Below are 27,159 nucleotides of genomic sequence, written 5' to 3'. Positions count from 1 at the left end.
AAATCACACACACACAAACTGGTTAGGACCAGTTAAGTAGGTCATGGTATGAATCTTAAAGCTGCAATCAGGTTTCTTTGGAGAATGGAAAAAAAAATACTGCAGTTTAAAGGTGCAGTATTTGTATGCAGTGCAGAGATCAGGGGCCGTAAGCTAAAGGTAAAGGCTAAAGGCGCCACATGTTATTGCATCAGACATGAACTCACAGCAGAGAGAAGTGCTTGAGACTGTTGTTCTGTTCTTAATGCTGGGACAAGTGCCATGAATGAGCAATGTGTGTGTGTGTGTGTGTGATTGTTTCTTAAAGTGGATAAGTACAATAAGGAGCACGCAGGTTAAGTTCATGGTAAAAGTGAACCTCTTCATTATTCCCTCAATCTCCATTAAAGATGCTGGTGGAGCGAAGAGACCTGGCTCTCCCTGGGGAAGATGAACTGAGAGTGTGTATATGGGTGTGTGTGTGTGCATGAGTGTGAGTGTGTGAGAGTGTGTGAAGTGTGGCAGAGGATCATCAGTGCTACAGTTAAGATGCCTCAGGCAACATGGATCCCACTACCTGTTAGCTTTTTATTCCAGTTCTGTTGCTCTGCTAATGTTGCTCACATTCACACATCCCTCTGAACCAGAGCCGAGCTCCTCAAAGGCAGCTCATCTCATCCAGTTCATCCTACAACTAGAATTTGAGGATTTTAATACTAAGAAACAAGACAGATGTCAGGAATCTTAAGCTGGCAATACTATACATTGAAAATGTGTTGCTTTTTCATGTTCGACAAGCTCAAAGCAACTATGCTATAAAGAATTTTGTGTAAATGTCTAATGCATAATAAAATAGTACTTTTTAATCATTTTTGATTCTTATTTTGTTAAAGGTCTCATTCCATATTTTTTTTATTCATTTTAAAATGTCTAGTTGTGGTCTTTGGTATGAATGAATGCCATGTGAGATGTTTTTTGTGAAAAAAGTGCTCAGGTGTTTCTATTTAGCCCTGCTTTATTTCACTGAATTAAGGATCTCTGAAAAAAGACAGGCTTTTCCCTTAAATTTTCCCTTTACAGCTCTTAAACTTAAAGGACAAAATGTTTTCAGGGATACAGCCTTAGTTGTAAAGATATAGACCTGAGTTCTAGGTAAAGTTAACCCTTAAACTTCGCTTAATGCCAGACTCTCAGCTTCGCTCGGTGAGGCTGCCTACTGCGCCATGGCCGAACGGCTTTTTATCCACCACCCCCTCCCCCGCAGCATTAAAAACATTAAATTTAGCTAAACTAATGATACTAAACTCTTACCTCAGACTTGGTAATTCGGTGCTTGGGCAGTTTCACCACGTCGAATCCCCAGAGTCCGCTCTATATCATAAAATCCAACGCATATGGCGCCCGCTTTGACTGGTGTTCTGTCGAGTTGTGCTACCTTGTCAAACTGTGCTTGCTTAGTGTATATTTAAGGTCTCTGTAAAACGCAAAATCAATTGGAGATCCGATTTAAACCTACAATTACTGCAGGTACATTAGGTACTAACGCTAACTAGCTGGTGTAAACAGAGCTGTCAGCTTTTTAGCTTGACAGTGTCTTTGCTTCAGCCTGGCTTTAGCTCCGTCTGTGGGCCATGAAATCACGAGTTGACGTAGACACGGTGCTTTTCCTGATTGACTCGTTTTTCTTTTTTTAGATACTGCAGTCAATGATTAAGGCTGAGGATGACTTTCATATGCACCTTACATATACAACACAGACCTATTTTATTTCTTAAACAACAAGAAAAAGTGAATTTTATGGAAAGGAGACCTTTAAATATTTTATTATTGATTTACTATTTTTCTTTTTAATCTTGTTTTATTCTTCTTCTTCTTCTCCCTCTTCTCCTTCTATTATCATTTTATAACAGGGAGCTGGTAACAGTTACAGCCTCTGCTTTCCTGGGAAGGCTTTACACTAGACGTTACAATGTTGCTTCTGGAATTTGATTTCATTCAGCCATGAGAGCATCCTGAAGGTGTTCAATGGTGCTCCACCAGTTCAAAGAATGCAATTTCCCTGCTCCACAGTCCAATGGCAGAGAGTTTTACACCCCTCTAGTCGCCACTTCTGCTCCAAAGTGTCCCATTCTGCTGCAATTTGATGGATATTTCATGGTTGTGTGTGCAGAATTGGCACATGTGTCTGCAGTGGGTGGACTATAAGACCACACTGCTCTCTTAGAAGGGGTTCTTTGAGTGATGCCAATTTAAAATGTGCCACAGAGTGCATGTATTAAGCATTTTAAGTGGCTGTTTGATGTATAAATAGTAAGCGTGACTTTGGTTAGGGTGAGAAATATCCAGCTGCAGTTTCACAGGCTTATTTACTACCCTGTTATTTAGTTTTAGATTGAAATGTGAGCATATATAAGCAGTAGTTTACAGCCACATAACATAGCTTAGCCTAGCCTAGCATAGCCTAGATGTTACAACTGTAACAAAAGCTATTTTAATTAGCCCATGTCTTACTTGGTAATGTTGGTGCCTGCTTAGTGTCCCTTTTTTGTGTCTGGTTGGCACGGTTTGCTGTTATACCAGCTCAGGAAACTGTATTAGTATAATTTGTAATTTGGGTTAGCTTTTAGCTTAGCACCTGGTTACCACCTGCATGATTTAACAAGTTATCTGCATGTTTTTTGGTCTGCATTTTTTTTGTCAGATATCTCATCAATGCCTGCAGTGCTACTTTTTTTGTTCAGCCTTTCTCCAAGTTTTGCTCCACATGTTTACCTAGCATTAGCTTTTAGCCTTTTTATTCTCATTTTCAATGGCCTTTACAAGTAGGCTTAGTTTATGTAACCTATAATGTGCCCAGATCATTGTGTTTTTGGGTTTTGAGGTCTGGAATTATCGCATTGCTCCATAGCTGTTTTTACTTAGAAGGGTGAAAGAAGATCATGAGCCTTCCAATAAACTAAAAATGAATCACTTAATAAATAAATTATTAATAATAAAGGTTTTCCTTTCTAGGCCACATTTAAAGGTTGGTTCTTTCACAGCATCACTCTTTATCCTTTAAAGCCTTTTTTGTCTCCACAGACATGGTGGTGCTTAAAAATGAAATTTGTCTTCAAGACGCTATATCAACATATCACAATGTGACATGATGCCAGAAGCAGATTTAACAATCTACAACAACAAGCTCCTCTGCTGCCTGTTTCTGTCATCTTCTCAAGCTAAACAGCATATCCACCGTTGCACTTAATAAGGTTAAAAAAAAGAATAATAAGAAGAAGTGCGGCAGGCATGTTTTAGCACTGACCACCACCCTAATGACTATTAATCCTCCAGATACTCTAAAGGTTATGCAGACGAGAAACTGAGCACAGTTGAAATATAACACAGCCTTTAAATGTGCTGAATCTGCTACATCATAAGTATCTCTGGGTGCTTTTGGACATTGATAGGGTTCTTCCCATTATTCTAATTGATGCATCCTTAGAACTGAAATGCCAACATCAATTAAACACTTTTACAAAGGAATCTATTTTATTTGCTTAAAATCCAATGCATATCAGGGTTTTACTGAATTTGATCAAGCTGAACAGGTAATTTAGCCTGTCTTAACATTTTTTTTATTGAACAATAAACAGTACCAATTATGTTTGGAAACACCTTCTCATCCAGTGTTTTTATTTTTATATTTTTCCTACATTGTAAATTAATACAACAGTCATCCAGAGTATTAAGGAACACATATTGAATCAAACAAACTAAAATATTCTTTGAAGCATTTAGGTGATCTTATGTCTGGCGTTGTTAACTTGTGGTTTCTGAGGTTATCCTGTGCAACAAAAACAACACTTGCTCTTCCTTTCCTGGAGTGCTCTTGCTGTGAGCCAGTTTTATCACAACGCGTCTGATGGTTTTTGCGATGGCAAAGTTCTTACAATTTTGATTGACTGATCCTGATTCTCTTTCTATTATAGCACAAACCTCAATTTTATTATTGTGATTCTACCACTGCTCCATTATCGCTGTTAATTGAAATATTTTGAGATAAAGAAGAGAAGAAAATACGATTTGGTTATAAACACTGTGCGAGTTAAAATAGTTCCATTGCTGCTCTGTTTGGTTTGTAAGCGCTGCATGTAGCGAAGTAATACATGGAGAGCTTAACAGCATAGCAGTCATAAAAGCCCTCACAGCCAATCACATTGCAGGGTCGGAACTAACTGTGGTATAATATGGATTAGAACATTACTCAAATAGGGCTATTCACTGTGTACCTATAACTCTACCTCTTTACAACTTTACAACTGATGCTCTTAAAAAATTAAGAGGAAATTCCGGGTGACCCTACCTCAGAAAGCTGACTGACAAAATCCAGCCAAGATGTGCAAAAGCTGCAATCTAAACAAGAGGTGCAACTTTGAAAAATCTAAAGTATAAAACATATTCTGGTTTGTTTAACACTTTTTTTTTTTTTACAGAATTATTTTACATGTGTTCCTGTATAGCTTTAATATAGTCTTCAATATTAAGTGTAGAGTGTAAAAAGTCATAAAAGAAATAGAACACACTGAATGAGAAGAGGTGTGTCCAAACTTTTGACTGGAACTGTATATGCTGTAGATCAGTTCTATTCTTTGGATACATTTAATGCTGCATTAAATGTATTGTGACGTATCGTGATGATGCATCAGTTGTGTCAACAATGTAATTGTTTTTTTTTTTTTCTGACAACGTTACTTTAAATATTTCGATAAGTGTCAGTGTTTGTCTCTTAAAGGGAACGCTGTGTGAGAAAAAATTGCATTACATCGCAATCACGTCACACACATTTTCAGAACGTTCAGAACTTGCAGTGTTATTTCTGTAATGGTGACAGGCTGCTTACCTCTCAGGAACTATAGGATCTCTGCAATGTTCCCCATAAATTCCCCACCTTATCTTTCTTTACTGAGAATTTGCTGGTTGGGGGAAGGCTGTGTTAAGCTTTAATGTACGTGATGAGAACACAGTGTACCTCTCATTACAGTGATCTGTGTTAATTATATATCTATAAATAAAAGGCCTGATCCTTCTCGGAAATGCTGTGAAAGCTCTGAGAAGATGTTTCTAGGAATATGAGCCGAAGTGCTGAAGGTTCAGGGTCGCGTTTCAGTTTGATAAAACACTGGAATATGCTGCACCAGAAAGGAGACTGGGGGGGCTGAAAATCACAATAAGACAGCTGTGGCGTTTTACATTCAGCTGAGAGGAGAGGCTGGGAAAAGCTTGTTCATGGTCTGGCAGAGCAATTCACTTCCCATGACAGCATGATGAAAAAGGGAGATCTCGGGGACAGAGGTACAGGAATATCAATTGAGAATCATCTGCATAATCGTTGGACTAGGAATAATTTCTCTTCATGACAAACACATTCTTCCTCTACACACACACACACACACCTCCCATCAGTTACAGAGCTTTGTTTGCTAATGCAACAACATGGGAAGCATACTGATTTGGCAGGCCACCCGTGGCGGCTGCATTAATGCATCTGTCACCCTCGTTCATTTTCCTTTCAGATTTCTTGACACCCAATAAAGCACTGGAATATGGGATGGAAGTACCCAGTCGTGCCAGTGGTGTAAGGAGCAATCACCCGCTTAACATGGATCCCGGCTCAGCACTGTACCCTCCAAAAGAGCAGCTAAGATCAGGCTGCAGGAAGAGGGAGCTGCTCCCAGATCAGTGTTAAAGGGCAACCTCCACTGGCAGCCAAATCCTATTATGTTACACAAAGACGAGATTTGATCCTTTACCTCATGAGGCCGTCAGATCTTTCAGCACTGTCAGTGTAGATAAGAGAAGAAAGACCTAATATCTGTATTCAGATTCCACTGCTTTATGAGGCTTGCGACGACATCCTTTCATCATTAACCATAAGGGAAATATGGAGTGGAATTTTATTCATTTTTTGACGGAACTTCACTACCTGAAATAATATACATGATTTGTATACTGTAAAAATGTAAAGTTTTAAAGCTCTAATTAATGAATAAAATAACTGAATACTGTTATGCCTTTCACTTTTGCCATTAATGCATACAGTGTTGAGCCTCAACTGCAGCTGAAGCTGATTATTTTTTGTGTGTAGTGATATTTAATCTGTCTTCTCCACCTCCTTGGTTTACTGTTTTTTTTATATATATATTTTTGCCACCTGTGGGTTAGAACAACCCTGTTTTATTCTATAAATCCTGATAATCCTGAGTTCTGCAGGTCAGTTTTCTCTGCTGAGAAGCACAGAAGAGCTGCACCATTAAAATACCAATCCGCCAAATTCAGTGCGCACCATGAGTAAATTACCCTTTCAGACCTGAATTATGTTCCAGTGATGTCTGTAATGCCCAACTAATCATATCCTAATATCCAAATAAATCCAATTAACTAACAATTGTACTCCTCAATATGATAAAAAGTGTTCTAAATCACAGAACTACTAAAAAAGAACATGTGTTATGTAGTGTTGACATGCCCTAATATCTGAAAGAGGTCTGAAAGGGTTAAGAGAATTAGTACATGCCCTTTGCATGTTTCGAGCCATGCAATGCATACTTTTCCTGTCATTACGATAGCAAAGACACACCGACACACCCTAAACCAAGCAGCGCAGTGCATTGTTGACTCAAATCTGTGTTTTCTCTTTCACAGCCTTAGACTAGGACAACGATCTAACTGCCTGCTCCTCAAGTGTGAGGAGATTATAATTCCAAATTCCTGTAAGGAATGCTCAATACTCCATTGTCTCCAAAACTGGGGACGTCAAATAAAAGAGTAAGTGCTAACCTGCAGGTAGAAATAAACTAAATTAAAAATAATCTGAGGTGGAAGGACACAAAGTAAACACCTTAATCAATCTTTGATCTGTTCATACTGTAGCTCATACTAAATTTTGTAAGGTTTCATTCAATATGTACTATTGACCAAAGAGAGATGCAGGTCTAAAAAAGGTGAGTTGAGGAACTAAACAAATTCAGTTCAATTACCCTAAATTACTCTAAAATAAGTTAATTTATCATAAGTCGACCAGATTCTTACAGTGCACGTGTTGGCCAAATGTTTCACAAAACACAACCAGACTTCACAGAGAGACAATGAGCAAGTAAATATTTACCTGTTTGGCACCGTCCCAGGGAGAATAGTGTCCTAACAGAGAGAAAGAGAGAAAAAGAAAAAGAAAAGCATTAAATCACAATCCAATACGAACAGACAGCCCCTTCCTGAGCAGAACTTTATCCTCCACAAAGGAGGACGATAATACAGTTTCATAACAGCCACAAGTCCTATACACACTCAAACGAGCCCAGTTTTGTTGCTTTTATTTGCAAGATAATTACATCATTAGCTGCAGGCAGGGCTCAGGATTATAATTAATACAGAGATTTACAGAGTCTCACATTCTGTAAGTTCACGACACCCCAGATTACTGTAGATACACAGCAAAGCAGTGCAAATTGAGGCAACACAATCAAACAAATAAGGCAAACCCAGACCAATTTAGATGCATGTTGAATGATTAACACAAATGATGTCTGTGCCGTGGTTTGGTTTCTCATAAAACTGCTGCTTCAGGTCCTTCTACAATATTTCTATTGGATTAGTGTCAGAAACGTGTCATGTTCATTACAAAACATTACCGTAATTCTTCTTTAATCATCCTTTGATAGAATGACTTGTGTGCTTAGGGTAATAGTCTTGCTGCAGGATCCACATTCTCTTCAGAATCAGCTAAAAAACAGTCCTGACATTTTCCTTCAGAATTTGCATTAATATACAGTACTGGAAAAAATAAGAGACCACTTAAAATGATGAGTTTCTTTAATTGTACCAAATTGAAAACCCCTGGAATGTTATCAAGAAGAAGATGGATGATCACAAGCCATCAAACCAAACTGAACTGCTTGATTTTTTGCACCAAAAGCAGTGTGCAAGACTGGTGGAGGAGAACATGCCAAGATGCATGAAAACTTTGATTAAAAACCAGGGTTATTCCACCACATTTTGATTTCTGAACTCTTAAAACGTTAATAATATAAACGTGTTTTCTTTGCATCATTTAAAGTCTGCATCCTTTTTGTTATTTTAGTGATTTCTCATTTTATGCAAATAAATATAATATTTTTGTTTGGAATTTGGGAGAAATGTTCTCAGTAGTTTATAGAATAAAACAACAATTTTAATTTTACTCAAACATATACCTATAAATAGCAAAATTAGAGAAACTAATTCAGAAATGGAAGTGGTCTCGTATTTGTTTCCAGAGCTGTAAATAAGCATCACCATATACAGTGCCAGCATCTAAAGTGAAAGAAGCATGTGGACTGAGTTGGTAGAGTAATACTACACAATTTAAACCATTTAAACAAATAGAACTCGAGATACACAGTTCTTGAAGTAGTCTCATGCAGTTCCACCATGCAGTAGCAGAGATCCAGACCAGAGTTGCAATGCAAGAAACACCATTCTCCCTATTACAGTTAGTGGAGCATCTTGGAGTAACATGATTGAAAATCTGTGAGCTTAAATTAAAACGGTTATATAATGCTATATAGCTTTAACACAGCTTTTTTAACTATAAGTAGTTGTGACCACAACAAATTGGTCATAGTGTATTTTGATGCCGCTGTCCAGCATCATCTAAACATTCGACTCTGCTTGAGTTTAATATATCAAACATCTGCAAGTTCTTGCTTAGTCCTTAAACAATCACCATCTATAGTTCGATAGTTTTCATCCATCCCATTACCAGAATACTGGCCCTTAAGGTAGTATCGTAAAAAAAACAACTTACAATTTTTATTTGTTTGACTATTCATCATATTTCTACGTTTTCAAACTACAGACAACACAAATCATAATTTGTCAGCTTTTTTATTCTTATGTCCTGTCATGCATGCGTTCACCCTGTCATAACAAGATTAAAAATAGAGTAGATGATTTGACATGGTTGACAATTTTAGCAAAAATTAGCATTTAAAAAAAAGTGATTGACCTGGGGTTGCAAACATTGGAATTGTTCATGGTGACATTGTTCTGTTTTAAAGTTACATTTTCTACAAATATTTTAATTACTGTGATATTTTAGCATGACAGAGTGTGAAGGGTGTGATGTCACTGATGTCGAAAGTTACTTACTGAAGGGAGCATTTATTTAGAAGATAACAAGGTGGTTTACTGAATGATTGAATTATGAAAACATCTTAAAACATAAAAAACATGAATGTATTTAAAAGAGATTAAACAATCATTTAACTTAAACAGGCAGCACTGTAGGCCCAGCAGAAAGCCTACCCCCACACCACAAAGAAAACTGTATAAAATGTACAAAAAGTACTTTGAAAGCCCTATCCGGACGGTATTAGTTTCTCAGGGGGACGTCTGTGAAAAAGTATTTTACACTTCTACTCAGTAATAAAACTCTTGGATCTGGACTGTAATTGAAAAAACAGGAGGACCAGTGAGTTTTTTGGCTTTCTCTGTCACGTGACATCACGTTCAGCAGCTCCTCCATTTCTACTTGCTGTTGCGTTTACGTGGATCTCCGTGGAAACGCGCACTCAGTGTGTAATTACGGTGTGTGGAAGTGGACTTTTAGTTATTTTATTAAAAGCGAGAAGACAAAACTCAGAGATGTGGATCCGGACGGGAATAAAGGGAGTTCAGCGAAAAACGTAGGCAATTCAGACTGTAATTTTTTACACACATACAAGTTGTTCAACACATGCATGATCGTTCCGGATGTGAACAAAATCACAGAGGACCAGTCTATAAAAGAGAAAATTATCCCAGGACCCCCTGAGAGGCAAAGGCACGATATATGGACATCACCCCCCTAATCAACAGTTCAAAATCAGCACTTCTGAAGGAATTTCACAATTTTATGCTTGGACACACAGAGACAGAGCAGCAAATCAGATCAGAGTTTCTCCCACCTGAGGTGAGAGGATGCCTCTGACAAGTTAGGGCAGTTAGGTGAGATGCAGGAAAGAGAAATGAAAACTCTTGTGGATGAAATGTCCTCTCTCTCTCCCCCCAAGGAGAGGGCATCTGCCAGTTCAGTTGGGCCGAGAGCCGAGGCTGTTTTTTTAATTTAGAGCACACTCCGGTTCACGCGAGGACATTCCGAGCTCACACACAAGCGTGAACATTTCTGTCCTAAATTCACCTACGCATATAGCGCATAGAGAGTGTATGGAGTGCAAGTGTTTGTCTTAGGTGGTTGAGTCGAGTGCATGGGGCTGAAATATGCCAACAGCAAAAACACAGATAAGAAAAATACACTGCAGAAAGCCTGAACGTGCTCGAAACCCAGTTTGTCTAATTATGCCGGATGTGTACAGCTGACTTTTGGGGATGCTTCTGTGATTTAATTAAGACCTGTGAAGATTACAAATTAGAGAGCAAACAGAGAACAGCACAGGCTGCCAAGGGTTTCATGTGTGAGCTGAGAAGAGTTTCAAGCTCTTGTTCTTCTTTCTGTCTCAAATTGCTGCAAAGTGCCACGAGCCATCAGAACGGCTTCAACACGCCCTGGCATTGATTCTACAAGCCTCTGGAAACACACTGGAGGGACAGAACACCATTTTTTCACAAAAAAATATATATATATATACTCTCAACTCTCAAAGATTACACTGGGTTGAGATCTGGTGACTGCAGAGCATTAGATTTATATTATTTTCATTCCCATAAATCTGTTGAGTGATGATCTGTGCCCTGTGGATGGTGGAAATGTTTTTTTTTTTAGAAGATTTAGAGAAGACTTCCAACAGGGCGGAAAAGGTTTATCATGAATCCTTAAAAATAAAAGATGGTATGGGGATCTGAGGTTCGCCAGTTCAAATACAGAATAATGCTGCTTGTCATCAGCAGCCGGAGTCTGAGAGAGCACAAATGGCATTGCTCTCTCTCTATGCATGTAGACAGTCCTCTCTCCCCATCACTCCTAATGTGATGTCGGTCGGCACAGGTGTGTGTTTGCCAGACCTCAGAGTGCGCTGTCTACCTGGTAAAGCTACATCAGTGGCAGTTCGAAAACAAGTTCTGGCTTCATATGTATCAGTGGAGGCATTTGCTAGTCTTTACTCACTAAAGTGTGGGGGCATTACTAGTCCTAATGAGTGGGTTATAAATATTATTATTGTAAAAATAAGCAAATGGCCTCATGACCGATATCTCCTTAAGAATGATTTGTTCCTCTAAAAAACCCTTAAAAAAGTTTAGAAACATGCAATGTACAGTATATACATTTAAAGGACTGTTACATAACGATTACAAAATTACAACGTTAATGTTTTTTAAAGTCATAGATCTTTTGCCCAAAACGATGTTCTTAACAGAACCAAAATGGAAACTGTTTTTCTGAAATTGCTCAACAGCATCACCTTTTGTAGTACCTTTATATATAAGAGTGTAGAATAAAAAAGAAAATCAGAATCAGAAAAACAGTCACACTTCCTTTTAATAACACAAACCATGCCAGATAAATGATAATGCTGACAGATGATCTGATCACATCCTAGACTGGCATCTTGAACATTCTTTTCCCACAACATTTCCCGGCCCTGTTTACTGACATCTCTCCCACAGGTCTGAGCGCAGAGGTCACTTTAGTCTAAGTGTTGCTATTGAAACACTGTGGGCAGCTGAGCAGTCTTTGTGACTAAAGCTCCTGCTGTTAAAGCTTCAACAATGAACCCTCATTCAAAGTCTCTTATACCTTTTTCCTCCAGACAGCTTGATCTGAAATTGAGGTCAACTGGGCTCAGCAACTTTATACAAACCACAGAGCATGGTAGGATGATCACTGCTTAATTGTATCAAGCGCTGCATCTGTTTGGCTCTATTTGTTTCTTTTGTTGTAATAATTCTTAATTTATTTGCCACCTGTCCATATAACAACTAGAACACTGCCATGTGAAAGTGACATAAAAACAAACAAACAAAAAAACAACACAGGTGGGCAGAATGTGTTCAGGAGCACTGAATCAACAAAAAAATTAGGTTTTAATGTACCATACATTACTGTGGAGAGGCATCTCTAAAAGCAAAAATGAGCTGTGATTCTGAAGATTGACTGTTGTCTAGGTTTATTTCAGTCAGTGGCACACCTGTGTTTTTATTCGCCAAAATAGCAACACATCAGAAATTTACCTGAACACCTATTGACTTAAAATTGCGTGAATGCATGACTCAAAACTAAAATTAACACATGTGTAAATACATACACTACTACTATACTACTGTAACACACCTGTAACAGTGAGCACATCATTAGCAGATACTTTGTTATTGCATAACAAATACATGGTGTATTAATTTGTCGCTAAAAAAATCAGTTTCTGAATCAGTTTCTCTGATTTTGCTATTTATAGGTATATATTTGATTAAAACTAACATTTTAGTTTTATTCTATGAACTATAGACAATATTTCTCCCAAAATCTAAATAAAATTGTGTCATTTAGAGCATTTATTTGCTAAAAATGAGAAATGGCTGAAATAACAAAAAAGATGCAGAGCTTTCCAGCCTTAAATAATTCAAAGAAAACAAGTTTTAAGAGTTCAGAATTATTCTGGAATATATTCCATAGTTTTTTTAGTTCTGTAAAATCAAAGAAATAATAATTTTTAAGTGGTCTCTTATTTTTTCCAGGTTCTCCTCTACCTGGTCAGAATGGGCTTTATTGAGCAACAGTGTGTTGTTTTAGAGGGAGGCAGATTAAATGACACAAATAGCATTCTTTTATTAAATTGTGCAACAAATTAGATATCAGACAATGCGCTTTGTGTGTGTGTGTGTGTGTGTGTGTGTGTGTTGGTGTGTGTATGTGAGTGTGTGTATTTGGAGTCTGCACATGCACGTGTGTGTGAGGAGCAGGCGAAAGCGAGACATTTACATGCCTGCTTAAACTAACAGGATTACATCTGAGGCTATCTGACCGGGACGGAGCTTGGCACCGCCACGAGCCGAACGTGGAGCCTTCAGCAAACGCGCGCTCCTGCCAAGCCACTGAGCCTCGCTCTGTCCTCACTCAACACGAGCTCGGCCTGAGACAAACCAACACAGATCTGAGAACAGATAACAGTGTGTACTTGATGGAGTGATGGAGCACACTGCTCCAGGCCTTTTCAGTGTGTTTAAAAAAATCATCAGCAATTTTAGCCTGAGCAGCTGAAGAAAGAGCTGAGTATCATCCATGCATTATTCAGTGGCTGGAATGCGTTTTAAACTCCGCTTACAGACAGGCGAGTCATTCATTGAAAGAAAGAGATGGCAAGTGTGATTATAACATGACATAATCATGATGCTTAGCTGTCTCGGGTCTTAGATTTAATTCATAAAGCTTTGGGTGAAGCACTCTTCCCTGCCGCCCCCCCGCCGGTGCAGAGCTGAAGCGCAGCTCCAGACTGTCGCTGGCTGAATCATCAGGGATGTGGAGGACGCCGCCTGTTCACAGACATCGGCTCAGAGTGGCGAGTGTTCAGATGAGATCAGAGACTGGAAGACGGAGGGGAGCTGTCCACTGTGCTGAAATGCCGTGGGACTGAAGAGAGCTGTCCGCTGTGCTGAAATGCCACGGCCCCAGTGATACTGCGCTTAGACCTCGAGAGTCTGGAGAGGGAACCTATCAGCTCAAACCTGCCTCCAGTATCATAACTGTACCGTCAATAGCCCCGACAAAGATCTACCTCTGCAGAAAGGTTACAGTAGTAGACAGAGCATCGTAACAGAAGAGGTTTCTTTAACCCAGCAGACTCTATAGGCCACACAGAATCATTTTTAATTAACAGACTACAAGCAAAGATTGGTAGCAGATAGCAGTGCTGTCTTCTGTCTTTTCTCTTCTGATTGCAATAAAAGGAAAGTTTTCTTTAACTCAGATTATAGTTTTGCTTTTTTCAGATTGACAAACATTTAAATATAGTATATATAAGAATCACTTTTTAAATGATAAGTTCATTTATTAAGGGAAGAAGTTTATTCAAATCAATCTAGTCCTGAATGAAAAAGTGTTTGCCCCCTAAAACAAAAAAAAATTGGCTGTGCCACCCTTGGTGGCAACAACTGCAATAAAGCATTTGTTTCAACTGGCACCGAGTCTTTCTCATCTCTGTAGAGGAATTCTAGTCCACTCTTATTTACAGAATTGTTTTAATTCAGCCACACTGGAAGGTTTTTAGATAATGCCACAGCATCTCAATCAGACTTTGACTAGACCATTCCAAAACCTTTATTTTCTTAGCCATTCAGAGATGGTGGTGTGCATGGGCTCATTATCCTGCTGCAGAGCCCAAGTACGCCTGATTGATGAACATTCTCCTTCAGGATTTTCTGATAGAGAGCACAATTCACGGTTCCTTTAGTTACAGCAAGTTGTCCAGGTTCTGAAGCAACAAAGCTTTATATTTACTTAAGTTTATCTTTGTCTGATTTTAACATTTGTTTTGATAATCAGAAAAATGCAAGTTTGACAAAAACAAAAACAAAAGAAATCTGTAATGGGGCAAAAAAAAATTCAGCACTATATATGGTGTATTTTGTAAACTAAAGCCCTGTCCGGAAGAGGTTAGTTTCTCAGGGAGACATCTGTGAAAAATATTTCACACTTCTACTCAGTGAAAACTCTTGCATCCAGACTGCAATTGAAAAAACAGGAGAACCAGTGAGTTTTTTGGCTTTCTTAATCACATGACATTGGGTTGTCATGTTATATCAGGTTTTGCACACGGAGCACCATGGCGGCGCCAAGCACTCTTAAAGACACTTGAGCAGGGAAAAGACAATGACACTTATTGGGGTGAACCCCTTATAAAAGAGAAAATTACCCCAGGACCCCCTGAGTAACTAATCCTGTCTGGATAGAGCTAAAGACAAGTTTCCTAAAATGTTACTTAAAACAATGTTATATGTTGCCTTTTTTACAGCATTACAGTACTTCACAATTTATTAAATCATAATCCTGTACTGTAATACGCATCATGGTGATATAATAACATAATGTATGTATCAATTTAATCATGTATCATATCACCAGATTCTTCCTGATACACAGCTGTATCATGCACGCCATTGCACAGTAAAATCATGGCACGATGAGGTTTCACCTGGAAACCTTAAGCTTCCAAAAAAGGATTAAATTGCAAAGCTTTGTGGGATTTGCAGTGTTTTTTTAGCATTGCTAAAGTAAGAAATTGTCATATGTCCTCTGTCCCTCCTCTCTCCCTCTCTCTCTCTCTCTCTTTCTCTTTCTCACTGCAACTGAATAGAGAGAACAGCTCATATACGATAGTTTTCCTTAAATATGATCAGGAGATCGCCGGTTCGAATCCTGTTTATGTAGTTTGCAATCACCTGCCGGAGCCCCAAGAGAGCACAACTACTCTCTCTGGGTGGGTAGAAGGCACTGGCTACTCGGCAATCCTGCATTAAAAAAAAAGCAGTTCAAAAAGTGGCGGTGTCTAACTTTACATAACGTATCGGAGGAGGCATGTGCTAGTCTTCACCCTCCTGGTGTGTTGGGGCATCACTAGTGATAGGGGAAGTCCTAATAAGTGGGTTGGGTTGGGTTGGGTAATTAGCCTTGTAAATTGGGGAGAAAATGGGAAAATATTAGAAAATTGATCTCTATCTAAATATTGGTCCTATTATAAGAAGCTGTGTGTAAGATCTCTGGCACTATTACAGTTATTCATAGTTGGGAATCCATGAGAGCATAATTGGCCCTTACTCTCCTCCCAACATTCAATTCAATGTTGACATATGAGAATTGGCAGTTATTGTTTTCCTCCAAGCATCAAACATTAGAATCAGATTCACTGAGTTAGATAACAGATATCAGGGATCTCCAGAGCCAATGTCCAAAGATTCATCCAGAAAAAACCTGCCTGATAGATCTGCAGCGAACAACAAAAATACTCTTAGTTTTCTCAGTCACAGTGAGTAATGTTGGTGCTGTGTGGGCTTTGTGTTCTACTGCATTTTTTACTCTGCTACAGCCTGAGTTCTAACCTGATTAATAAGTCCACAACCCTATATTAATATTGGAGAAAGTCTGTTGTTTTCCTTTCCTTCACTGCAAGAAATACACTGTTTTCTTACACATACTCAGAGTCCTGTCATGATGAGTAGTATTTTGGATGGTATATTTTCTGGGAAATAAATGGGATTATCAAAATAGTAATTTTACTTCACTGATATAATGACAACAATGCAAATATACCTTTTATTCCATTGCTGTGGCACCTAGGGGGCAGTGAGGGTGAAGAACCGGATTATAAGGAGCATTTTAAGTGACACTAGTAAGAAACAGGGATGTTGCCATGTTTCCCTTCTTATTTAGCAGGTCTTGCCGCTGAGTGGTGGTGGTGGGGGTAGCATTAACTAAGTTAAGTAAAGCTAAGCTAAGTAAACAAAACTGTAATAAAAAAAACATTCTTTAAAGTCAAACACGCATAGATTTCTTTCCAAAAACTGTTTATTTGGGTGAGAAGAAAGCTTCCATTTATTAACAGTAAACAAAGGCTGGATCACTAGCATTGGCCGCCAACCGTTAGCTTTTAGCACCTAATGCCGACATACGGTGCTACACTGAGGAACCCTGAGTGTTCTGGTAAGCCAGGATGATATTATCTAGAGGTAAACACGCAGACTACAGTCTGATATACTCACCTCAACGAACAACAAATGAGCAAGCGCAGCAGTGCTAGCTGTGGTTAGCAGCAGGCTACAGGCTGGTAACACTCACCTCTGAACAGCAAAAGAGCTAGCACTGCGGGTAGCGGCTAATGTGAATACTGCTCCAGTCTCAGCGTTGGAGAACTAAACTGAAACTTCTGTATAACGCTGCACTTCAGCGGAGTGGCTTTATTGCTTCTTACAACCTAACTGGTAAAATTCATGCATAAGACGCATTGACAATTTTTGGTTAAATTAAAGGATTTTAAGTGTGCCTTATAGTGTAAAAAATACGGTAATTATAAATATTGATGTCAGCTAAAATTATACCTGTCATATCTATGCATTGTACAATATGTCAAAAACGTAGCAGGCTACGTTAAAGTATTAATATTAATACTTTAATATTAATATTTAAATGAGTCTCAATGTGCATTTTAAAGTCTGTCTTTACATTGTTCACTAAAGACAACTGATAACAAAACCAATACTATTAGCTGGTTAATAAGCTTTAATATAAAAAAAACAATTAAAAAAACTTTTTATGGCACCTTATTATAAAGATGTCAAACATGGATCATATCAATTAAGATGAATCACCAACGAAACCAAATCAAATCTTACAGAGCAATTTTTCTGATTCAGTCTTATTTAAGAAAATCTCCTGCTGTCATGTGTCAGTCCTTGATTGGCTCATTCCGTGATCGTCCCGCCTTTCTGATAAACATCTGCAGTCTGATTGGCTCGGAGTGCTGTCAGTGTTTGGCGTGTGGCTCAGTGTGAGACCTGTGTGCTAATCGCAGCAATGAGGGGAGAGAGCTGTGAACATGGCCGGCGCTGGCTGGGACCTTGGCAGCGTGCCGGATCTGGAATTGAATAGTCTCACACTCAGCCTGTGAGTCACTCAGCCTGTCTCTCGCTAGCTTACTTCAAACCCTGCTCAGAGTGTGTGTGTGTGTGTGTGTGTGTGTGCATGTGAGAGAGAGAGAGAGAGGTCTTCCAGGGCCACAGCAAAACAGTAGAGTGGACAGAGCAAGAGCAAGAGAAAAAGGGACAGAAAGAAAGAGAGAGAAAGACAGACAGGGAGGAAAAAGCAGAATACAGATTGGAACGCAGCCCTCAATACAGCTTTGTTCTGACAGCAGCCTGCGATGACTGAAACACGCGCAACGGTTGCGTTGGCCGATGTGAGCAGGGCACATTGTAATAGAATAAAATGTAACATGGACTGGAACTTACGATCTAAGACACAGTGTTGTAAATATAAAAACAGTTGTCGAGTACAAAATTCAGAGAATTCACACTTATATTAACTTTTTAAAATGAATCATGTTTCTCACAGCTGTGCTGTAGTACGACATTGCTAGTACAGCCTCCACATTGAGGGGTTAGCTTTAACACAGTGTTACAACTAAAAAAAAACAGTGTTACTACAAAAAAAGTTACTCAAGGTTAACACTTCAAGTGTTTTATATCCTCAATACTAACTGAATACAGGTATGCTTGAGTTTGCTATGCACAGATTATTTAAAAGTGTGACAGATATAGTGCATTTACCGTAATTAATACTAATAAAAAAGACACTTAAATGATTTTTAATCATGTAGGTTTCTCCAAACTTACTACCTAAAAAGGCTATAGACTAGACAAACATGACAAGGCTAAACAGAGCTGGTATCAACACAGAGTGAGGACACACAGCAGGTGTAATGCAGCGCTAAGAACTAAACAGAAATGAGTATTAAATATATGCAGTGCTAACGAGCATAAAACAAGGTCCAGGTCTTAATACATTTCTCTGTTTTCACTGCTGATTGGTTGGTGCAATGAAATACTTCTCTCTGTACATCCAGCAAGCCAGAGTCTGAGAACAACCTGGACTACAGAGGTTAAGGACCTTTTTAAGAGCCCAACTATAACAGATTAGTAGACCTGGGTATAAAACCAGTGATTAAGGAACAAAACCTGTGATCCCAAAACCTAGAACTTTAACTACTGAGCCAAAACAAGATTTGAATATAATGAAAGTAAATATGACGATGATATTAATAACATTTTCACCATATCCACCAGCTCTATCAGTGCACGACATAAACCATAGGCAATATCGGAATAATATAGTATTGATTAACTTATCTGAAAACCAAGGACATGTGGTTTATTTGTTAAAAAAGCAGCTATATGGAAACTTGGAAACTCCCACGTTTCAAGCTTTCCGCTTTCCACTCCCCTGAGAGGGGGATGTCATCAAGTACGCAGCTGTTCCAATTACAGAATAAAAGTCCCAAACTTGGGGGGGACCAAACTTGTTTACTCCATATTGAGAAAAGGCTCAAGACTCACAAGCAGGGACTCATCCACCTCAAGTTTAAACTCATAAATTACCAATGATAAATGGCATATGGTTTTCTATGAAGAAGATGTCCATAACAACATGTGGAATGGTATCAGGAGTTCATTCGGAAGATCGGTGCTCAATATGCAAACGGAGCAATCAAAACAAAAGAAGAAAGAAGAAAACCTTAAACCTTTCTAAACACCTCAAAGACAGACATCCAGATCTGTATACAGAATTTAAGTGTTAAAATGTTTATTAAAAAACGGTTATTGTTTGTATAAATTGCATTGAGAAAATCAAACATTAGCTTGCTTAGGCCAGACACACAGATAGAATAAAGACTTAACCTTTCACCGGTTCATGCAGTGAACACAGACACACACACACACACACACACAGTTATATTAATTATGAATTTAGACTATTTGCATTTGTTTTGAACAGTTGTTTAAAGAGAAGACAATGTTACCTAGAAAAGGAAAGTTCGATGAAGAAGTTTAAGTTGGGTTGAAAAAAATGGCTAATAACATTGAAAACTGTTTTTAAACAGCTAGAAAAACACAAAAGTAAAAAAAAAAAACTAAAGACTTTCAATAATTGGTCATCTTAAATACAGTTATCTTAAATTTGTAAATAGTGAATAAAATGGAGTAGACTCCAAAAACACTTGGCTAAATAGTGGAACGCAAATAATAACTGGATCCCCTATTCAGTCCTAAGGGAAAATTTGTACAATCATTTTTTTTTTTATAATTTTATTTCTGATTTTTCCCCATTTCCTTCCCATTTTTGCTCAGCCAATTACCCAACCCACCCATTAGGACTCCTCTATCACTAATGATGACCCAACACACTAGGAGGGTAAAGACTAAGTCAGACATTGTCTCTTTTTGAGCTGCTGATGATGCAGCATTGCCGAGTAGCATCACAGCGCATTCGGAGTAAAGCGCAGCAACTCGGTTCTGATACATCAGCTCACAGACGCCCTGTACTACGGACATCACCCTTTTTGGTGATGTGGGGAAAGAGCGCCATCTACTCACTCCCATCGAACCTGCGACCTCCCGCTCAAAGTGGCAGGGCTTTAGAACGCTGGACCACTCTGCGCCCTCAATTTGTACAGTAATTTTACGAAAAACTTATTTTACGGTAATAGGATGGACTCATACAGCATATCGTTTAAAACTTCGTGAAAAGTTCTACGAGTCTACTGGTTTTCACTAACTAAAAATGGTGAAGTTTTGAGCCGTCACTTTTGAATGGATTCCTAAGGGGAAATGTCCAAGCATAAAAACACCCACCGTACGAAAACCATACAAAGTTTTTTTTCAAAATGTGCAAGCAACGGAATTCAGTATAAGTTCTACGATCCAGCAATAGAGTTGTAATTGGAACTTAAAAGCTGTAGGAGAAGTAGTGCTTCAAGTATATACTAATAATATGAATATTACGAATAAAGGGAACAATAATTTGCCTTTTCCAAGCCAACTTAATCAAAGGATCTATCCCACTCTTGTTGCTAAAAAAAAAGTGGATTTTTCTGAAATAACATTTTGGGCCTTATCTTACACCTGTTATCTTAACGCTCATTGCTATCTTACATACTGCCAACTATTAATTTACATGCCATGTGCCTGCATTGTTTAAGTAGCAGCAGTGCTTGTAAATATATCTACTCTGATGGGTGTGGTGTTCTGGGAATGAGGTGTGTTCATGTAAATGTCTGGCTTATTGCTATCTTGGCAGTGAATTGTCAACAAGTGCATCCCCAATGAGCAAATTAATTGGTCATGAGCTCAAATAAACCGTCCAGATTGACATACATTTTTTTTTTAGCAATTATTAATTTTTAACAATTTATTTTCTAAGTTGTGACATTCAGTTTCATTTTCTTCTGCAATGGCACAGTGTAAGTCACTTTCTTGCTCAAGAAATTAAGAAGAATGTTTAGAAAACCCCAAATGTGTCAGACTGTGTCCTGCTCTGCCCTACATCACAGTACAGGCCAGAGTGCAAATAAAAACACAGCCTCATACGCTTGCCTTGGCTTCGATCTGCTCCACTGTGATTGTTTGTTCTGACTTCAAAGAAAAGGTCAGACATGTATCGCTTAGAGAAACTTGATCCCTTGTCTGAACACCACGCATTCCCTTTGGACATGCCCCCAATCCCATGCCTAGCTTCAGTTCTGAATCGATATCAGCAGAAAATGCCATATCAGACATGATAGGAAATAAAGAACAGATGTGCTCCAGTAAGTCAGGTCATTTTCTAATGTTAATAGCATGAATAGCTAGCTGTTTAGCAGAGCGCATGTGTGTGGGAGTTACAATTACAGTATGTGAACTGTGTGAAAATACACACTAACTCTGCACACATCTTAATGTAAGTGTTATACTGTAGCAGTTAATCATCAGTTGTGTGTTTCTTCTTGTAGGCAGATGTTGCTGGAGTACAGATAAGTTAAATTTAAGTTAAAAAAAGATAAGTTAAAATTACATTTGTATTGTTTAGGCAGATTTACTAACAGAAGTGTGCAATTACATCTTTCCTGTTAAAGTAGAGAGTAGAACTACAAGGATTAAGTGAAAGAAATGCTCAAGAGAGGAAGAAATACTAAGGCTACATTCCTTCCAAATCCAATGTTCTATTAAATAAAATTAAATCAATTAAATTTGGAAAGGGGCAGTTCAATTCAAGGTAGGTAAACCCAAAAAGCAAGAAAAAAATAAATGAATAAACACACTGCTCGTCACGTGGGATCCAACTGGTGTTGTCAGGGTCATGGTCCATTACACTACCGCTGACCTTGCTAGTGAATTGGGATGTGGCCAGGAAAAAACGCCCTTAAAAGGAGAAAAAGGAGAGCCTGAGAACGAGCAGAAAAATGAAAATGGGCAAAACCTAAAGTCACACTGAGTGCGACAGAGAGACAGGGGAGGAATGTAAACAAAAGCTTGCCAGAGAAGCATTTTATTTATTTATTTATTTATTTATGTATTTTTCATTATCATTCATTATAGTTTAAACAACTAACGGGCCAGACGTTTCATGCTTGCGGGCCACATCACCGCCTACTGCCGACCCCTGATGTAAAAGATCGCATTTGTGACACATTTACCTGCTGTGTGAATATAGCCCTAGAAAATACAGTACAGTAAAATACAGTAACATGTACTAGTTCCTGACACCTCTAGGATAGCAGAGTGTTAAGATCATGATATGACATCATAACCATGTCATACCTTATGTGTTGTTATAAAATAGCTAAGTTTTGGGTGGAAGAACATACCTTAAGCACCTCCCCTTTCAAATCTCACATCCTATAAATCCCCTGGACTTGTCTTACGTATCATGAAGAGTTTTAACAACCTTCCACTTCCCCATCGTCTCCCTTTAACTATTCTATCTCTCCTTCCTGACTCTACTTATACTAGAGAGGGACTGGCTTCCTACGACAAAAGCTGCCCGAACTCCAGCCCAAAGTTCTCTGAGTTCTCGCATAAGTTAATGGCTGATTCAAACTAGCAATGTCTTGTTTACAATAAAGGTAAAATATTTTTTTTGAGTGATGCTTTAGGATAATTACTTTTTTGTTCCATAAACAATCAGTTGTGTTATGTTTACATCTTTACAATGACTGTTTACATTTGTTTCAGTCAAAAACATGGAAAGAACGAGAAACCAGATCTGGTGATTGACATGGCAAACTGTTTAAAAATGAGGGGTTATGCTGCCCCAACTTTCTACATTTTCTGGTATGGAAGCTCGGAGCCACCCCTCCCACACCATGTCATCCATAGCTAAATCTGTCTCTGAAAGTGTATTAATAGCAGGGAGGATGTTCCAAAAACGATATTGGAAATTTGTGCAAGAGTGTATTAAAAGTATATGGACATTTCATAAGACTACTCAGGAAAATCAATGCAGCCAGAATAAATTAGAAAATTATTTTGGCTTTGATCAGAAAAGACTAAAAAACACCGCTAGCACCTGCCAAGATTCCAAGTGTTCTGCAGTATATTACAGTGTTCGAGCCGGTGTGCCCCCTGTCAGTGCTGATCACATAATCATAATTGATCAACATGTGGATATATAAAATGGTTGTACACTGTTTTTGGCTATTCTTTTCTTTCTTTTTTTTAAGATATGCTTCATAAGATGTTGTTTAGTATTCCAGTACTGACAGGTATGACCAAGACCATTAAAAATATTTATTTTTGGTATTCTTTCTAGATTACAGTGTGTTGTGTCAGTACTTTTCGCAGATGTGAGTTTTGTCCTTCCAGTAGTGTAGCCTAATTATTTTGGGAATAGAGAAACATATCATTAGTAAGAGCTTGATATGTCTAGGCATAGACAAATAGAGAATGTGTGAAAATGATGGTCTGTAGGGAAGTATGGACATGCATTGCTGTGGCTCAATTCCATATATTGCAGCCTGTAAGGAGTTTTAAATTGTATTACCCAAAGATTATAATTGTCATTCATCCAGAACTTACTAATGCACAAGATTTATCAATTAAGCTCACCAGTTTGATCTGTACTTGCAGACCCTTTTTTACTCACAATACCTACCACCTTAACCTCTTGGTGGAAATCTTAACAATAGTTTCTTCACCTTAATGCACACTTCACTATGGAACCAGTATTTACGAATTAACAATTAACCTTTTTAATTTTCTGCTTAGAGTCAGATGGGTGTAACCCGCCTCTGTCACTTATTTACTAATGACAGCATCAAAGAAAATACATGGCCTGGCCAAAAACAATGTCACCAGCTGGATTTAACTAATCAAATGATGTGGGGTTGATGCTGCAGTTGGTCAGGTCTAGGTTCAGCAACAGTATGTGCTGAAAGAATGAGGTCAGCTGACTACCTGAACATACAGAATATAGACCAGGTTATTCCATCAATGGATTTTTTCTTCCCTGATGGCACGACCATATTCCAAGATGACAATGCCAGAATTCATGGGACTGGAATTGTGAAAGAGTGATTCAGGGAGCATGAGATCATCATTTTCACACATGGATTGAGTCCAGACCTTAACCCCATTAAGAATCTTTGGGATGTGCTGGAGAAGACTTTAATGCAATTAATGCAACACTGGATTGAAATAAATCTTGTGACATTGCAGAAGCTTGTTGAAACAATGCCACAGCGAATGTGTGCTGCAATCAAAGCTAAAGGTGGTCCAACGGAATATTAGAGTGTGTGACCCCTTTTTGGTGGTGACTTTTTTTTTGGCCAGGCAGTATGTAACTGACCAGATCACTGTCACTTTAAAAACTCAGGGCAATATTAGCTAGCGGGGTCGTCCCACATAGCAGCAGGCTACAGTCCGATATACTCACCTCCGAACAGCAAAAGAGCTAACTAGTGCTTAGGGTGGTTAGCGGGTAATGGTAATGCTGCTCCAGCAGTGCTAGCCGGGGTTAGGAGGAGGCTACAGGCCGATAATACTCACCTCTGAATGGCAAAAGAGCTAGCAATTAGCACAGTTAACAGCTAATGCTAATACTGCTTCAGTCTCGAGTCTCGGTGCTGGAGAACTAAACTATAGAGCTAAACTATAACTCAGCAATTCAGCACAGTGGCTTTACTGCTCATAAGCCACACCGAATTATAAGGTGCACTGATGAGTTTTTGGGAAAATGAACAGATTTTAAGTGTTCATTTTGATGAATTAATCACTGAATATGTTGCACATACTCTAAGTGTAGCTCTGTACCATATTCTGTAGGCTAGATGTAACTGAGCAGCAATGTAAATGTAACTGAGCGACATGAGACGCAGACAGCAGCAGCTGTGACTGGTCTGCCGAGCCTCGTGTTCCCGGCTGCACATGCCCACTTTCATAGGGAGCAACACAGACACACCAACGCCAAACAGTGCGGGCCTCTCCATAGGCTCTGAATTGAGAAGTAATATAATTTAGCCTTGAGAATGTAGACAGACTTGTTTTTTCTCAGTACTGGTTGAGTAAGATGTAGGAAGTGAGGTAAATAAGTCCACTTGTGGAAGATAACAAAAAATGGAGAAACTGTTGCTGTTGCAACAGGATGATAATTTAACCCTGAGATATAGCTCTGGAAATAATTAAGTGACCACTTCAGTTCCTGAATTAGTTTCTCTGATTTTGCTATTTATAGGTATATGCTTGAGTAAAATGAACAGTGTTGTTTTATTCTAAAAACTAAGGACAACATTTCATCCAAATTCCAAATATAAATATTGCAATTTAGCATTTGTAAATCATGAGAAATGGCTGAAAAAACAAAAAAGTTGCAGAGCTTTCAGACCTAAAAATAATGCAAAGAAAAAAACAAGTTCATATTCATAAAGTTTTAAGCATTCAGAAATCAATATTTGGTGGAATAAGCCTGGTTTTTAATCAGTTTTCATGCATCTTGGCATGTTCTCCTCCACCAGTCTTACACACTGCTTTTGGATAACTTAATGCCACTCCTGGTGCAAAAATTCAAGCAGTTCAGTTTGGTTTGATGGCTTGTGATCATCCATCTTCCTCTTGATTATATTCCAGAGGTTTTCAATTTAGTAAAATCAAAGAAACTCATCACTTTTAAGTGGTCTCTTATTTTTTTCCAGAGCTGCATATTCAGTAAGTTTACCTCAGTCCCATTTATTACACACCCTCAGAAGAGATGTTTCATACTGATCATAATAAAATGCATCAGTCTGTTTACATTAAATACAGGAGGATGTTTACATTTCTTGGTTTCTATTATTGTATTAAATAATCTACATGCTTATTTTACTATTGTATGCACTGCAGTAGTTTATGAAAAGCAATTCAAAGTATTCAAAGTATTACAAGAAAGTATTTAAAAACATACAGTACCAGTTATACGTTTGGACACATAAATTTAGTTGTTTTTTGTTAATTTAAAATGTTATGCATTATAAAATGAATACTAAAGTCATCCGAACTATGAAGACACACATATGGAATTATTTAGTGGACAAAAAGTGTTAAAAACAAACCAGAATATGTTTTATATTTTCGATTCTTCAGAGTTGGCACATCTTACTCTTACTTCTTTTACTCAGTTACCAGCTGTGGCAAGAGGTAATTACTTGAATTGCTTGACCTCTTTATGTGTTTGAGAGCATCAGTTGTAAAGTTGTGAAGAGGTAGAGTTGGTATACAGTGAATAGCTCTATTTGAGTAATGCTTTAATCGCTATTAAGGCAAGAACTACTCAACTAAGTAAACAAAAAATATTTTAAGAAATGAAGGTCAGTCAATCCGAAAGAATTCAAGAACTTTGAGAGTATCCTCAAGTGCAGTCACAAAAGACCATCAAAAACGTTATGATGGCTCTCATCAGGACTGCACCAGGGAAGGAAGACCAAGAGTTACCTCTGTTGCACAGGATACATTCATCAGAGTTACCAGCCTCAGAAACAGCTAACAAAAGTTAACAGAAAGTTAACAGCACCCCAGATAAGAGCACCTAAATGCTTCCAAGAGTATTTTGGTTTGTTTAACACTTTTAGGTTACTACATGATTCCCCATGAGTTCCTTCACAGTCTGGAACACTTTACTATTCATTTACAATGTATAAAAAAAAGGTCAAAACTTTTGACTGGCACTGAGGCTGAGAAGAGCAATTAACTCAGATCAAAAGATCAAATTATGAGATTAACATTGCTTGGTTCAGAATACACTAAAAATCATCACTAGCACTAGTGTGTGGTCGTGCTGCCTTACAACAGGCTTAGGTATAAAAACAAAATTAATAAATAATCATTTTAAAATGATGCAATGCACTTTTTTTTACACAGACACGTGCACAAACACAAACACACACACACACACACACACACACACAAACACACACAAAGCTAAACCTGCCAGGTCAGTCTGTGTTCAGAAGGGCAGTGAAGCCTGTGAGCTTGTGAGTTGTGTGTATGCTCTGCCTTGGGCACCTTCACACTTCAAAAGAGTATCACATGCCAAATAATGCTTTCAATAGGCTCGCCTGAAAGCCAGATAATCCCCGGGCCGGACACGAAGCTGACCAGTCCGACACAATGTGACACACAGGCAGCCAAAAACGGACATTCCATTTCAAAAGACCCATGAACACAGAAGATAAGAGA

General features: G+C 38.4%; 1 protein-coding gene across 12 annotated transcripts in view; it reads right to left on the bottom strand.

Annotated features, from left to right (window-relative positions):
* The window catches only part of magi2b (membrane associated guanylate kinase, WW and PDZ domain containing 2b), a 165,068-nt gene that overhangs the window by 23,473 nt on the left and 114,436 nt on the right, over positions 1–27,159 (bottom strand). For all 12 annotated transcript variants that reach the window (XM_049483924.1, XM_049483925.1, XM_022684151.2 and 9 more), the window contains one exon: positions 7,127–7,158. In XM_049483924.1, the coding sequence (XP_049339881.1) occupies positions 7,127–7,158 (32 nt within the window). The remainder of the gene's footprint in view (positions 1–7,126; positions 7,159–27,159) is intronic.

This window comes from Astyanax mexicanus, chromosome 10 (assembly GCF_023375975.1).
Source record: "Astyanax mexicanus isolate ESR-SI-001 chromosome 10, AstMex3_surface, whole genome shotgun sequence".
Taxonomy (NCBI): Eukaryota; Metazoa; Chordata; class Actinopteri; order Characiformes; family Acestrorhamphidae; genus Astyanax; species Astyanax mexicanus.
This window is presented reverse-complemented; position numbering and strand designations above follow the sequence as displayed.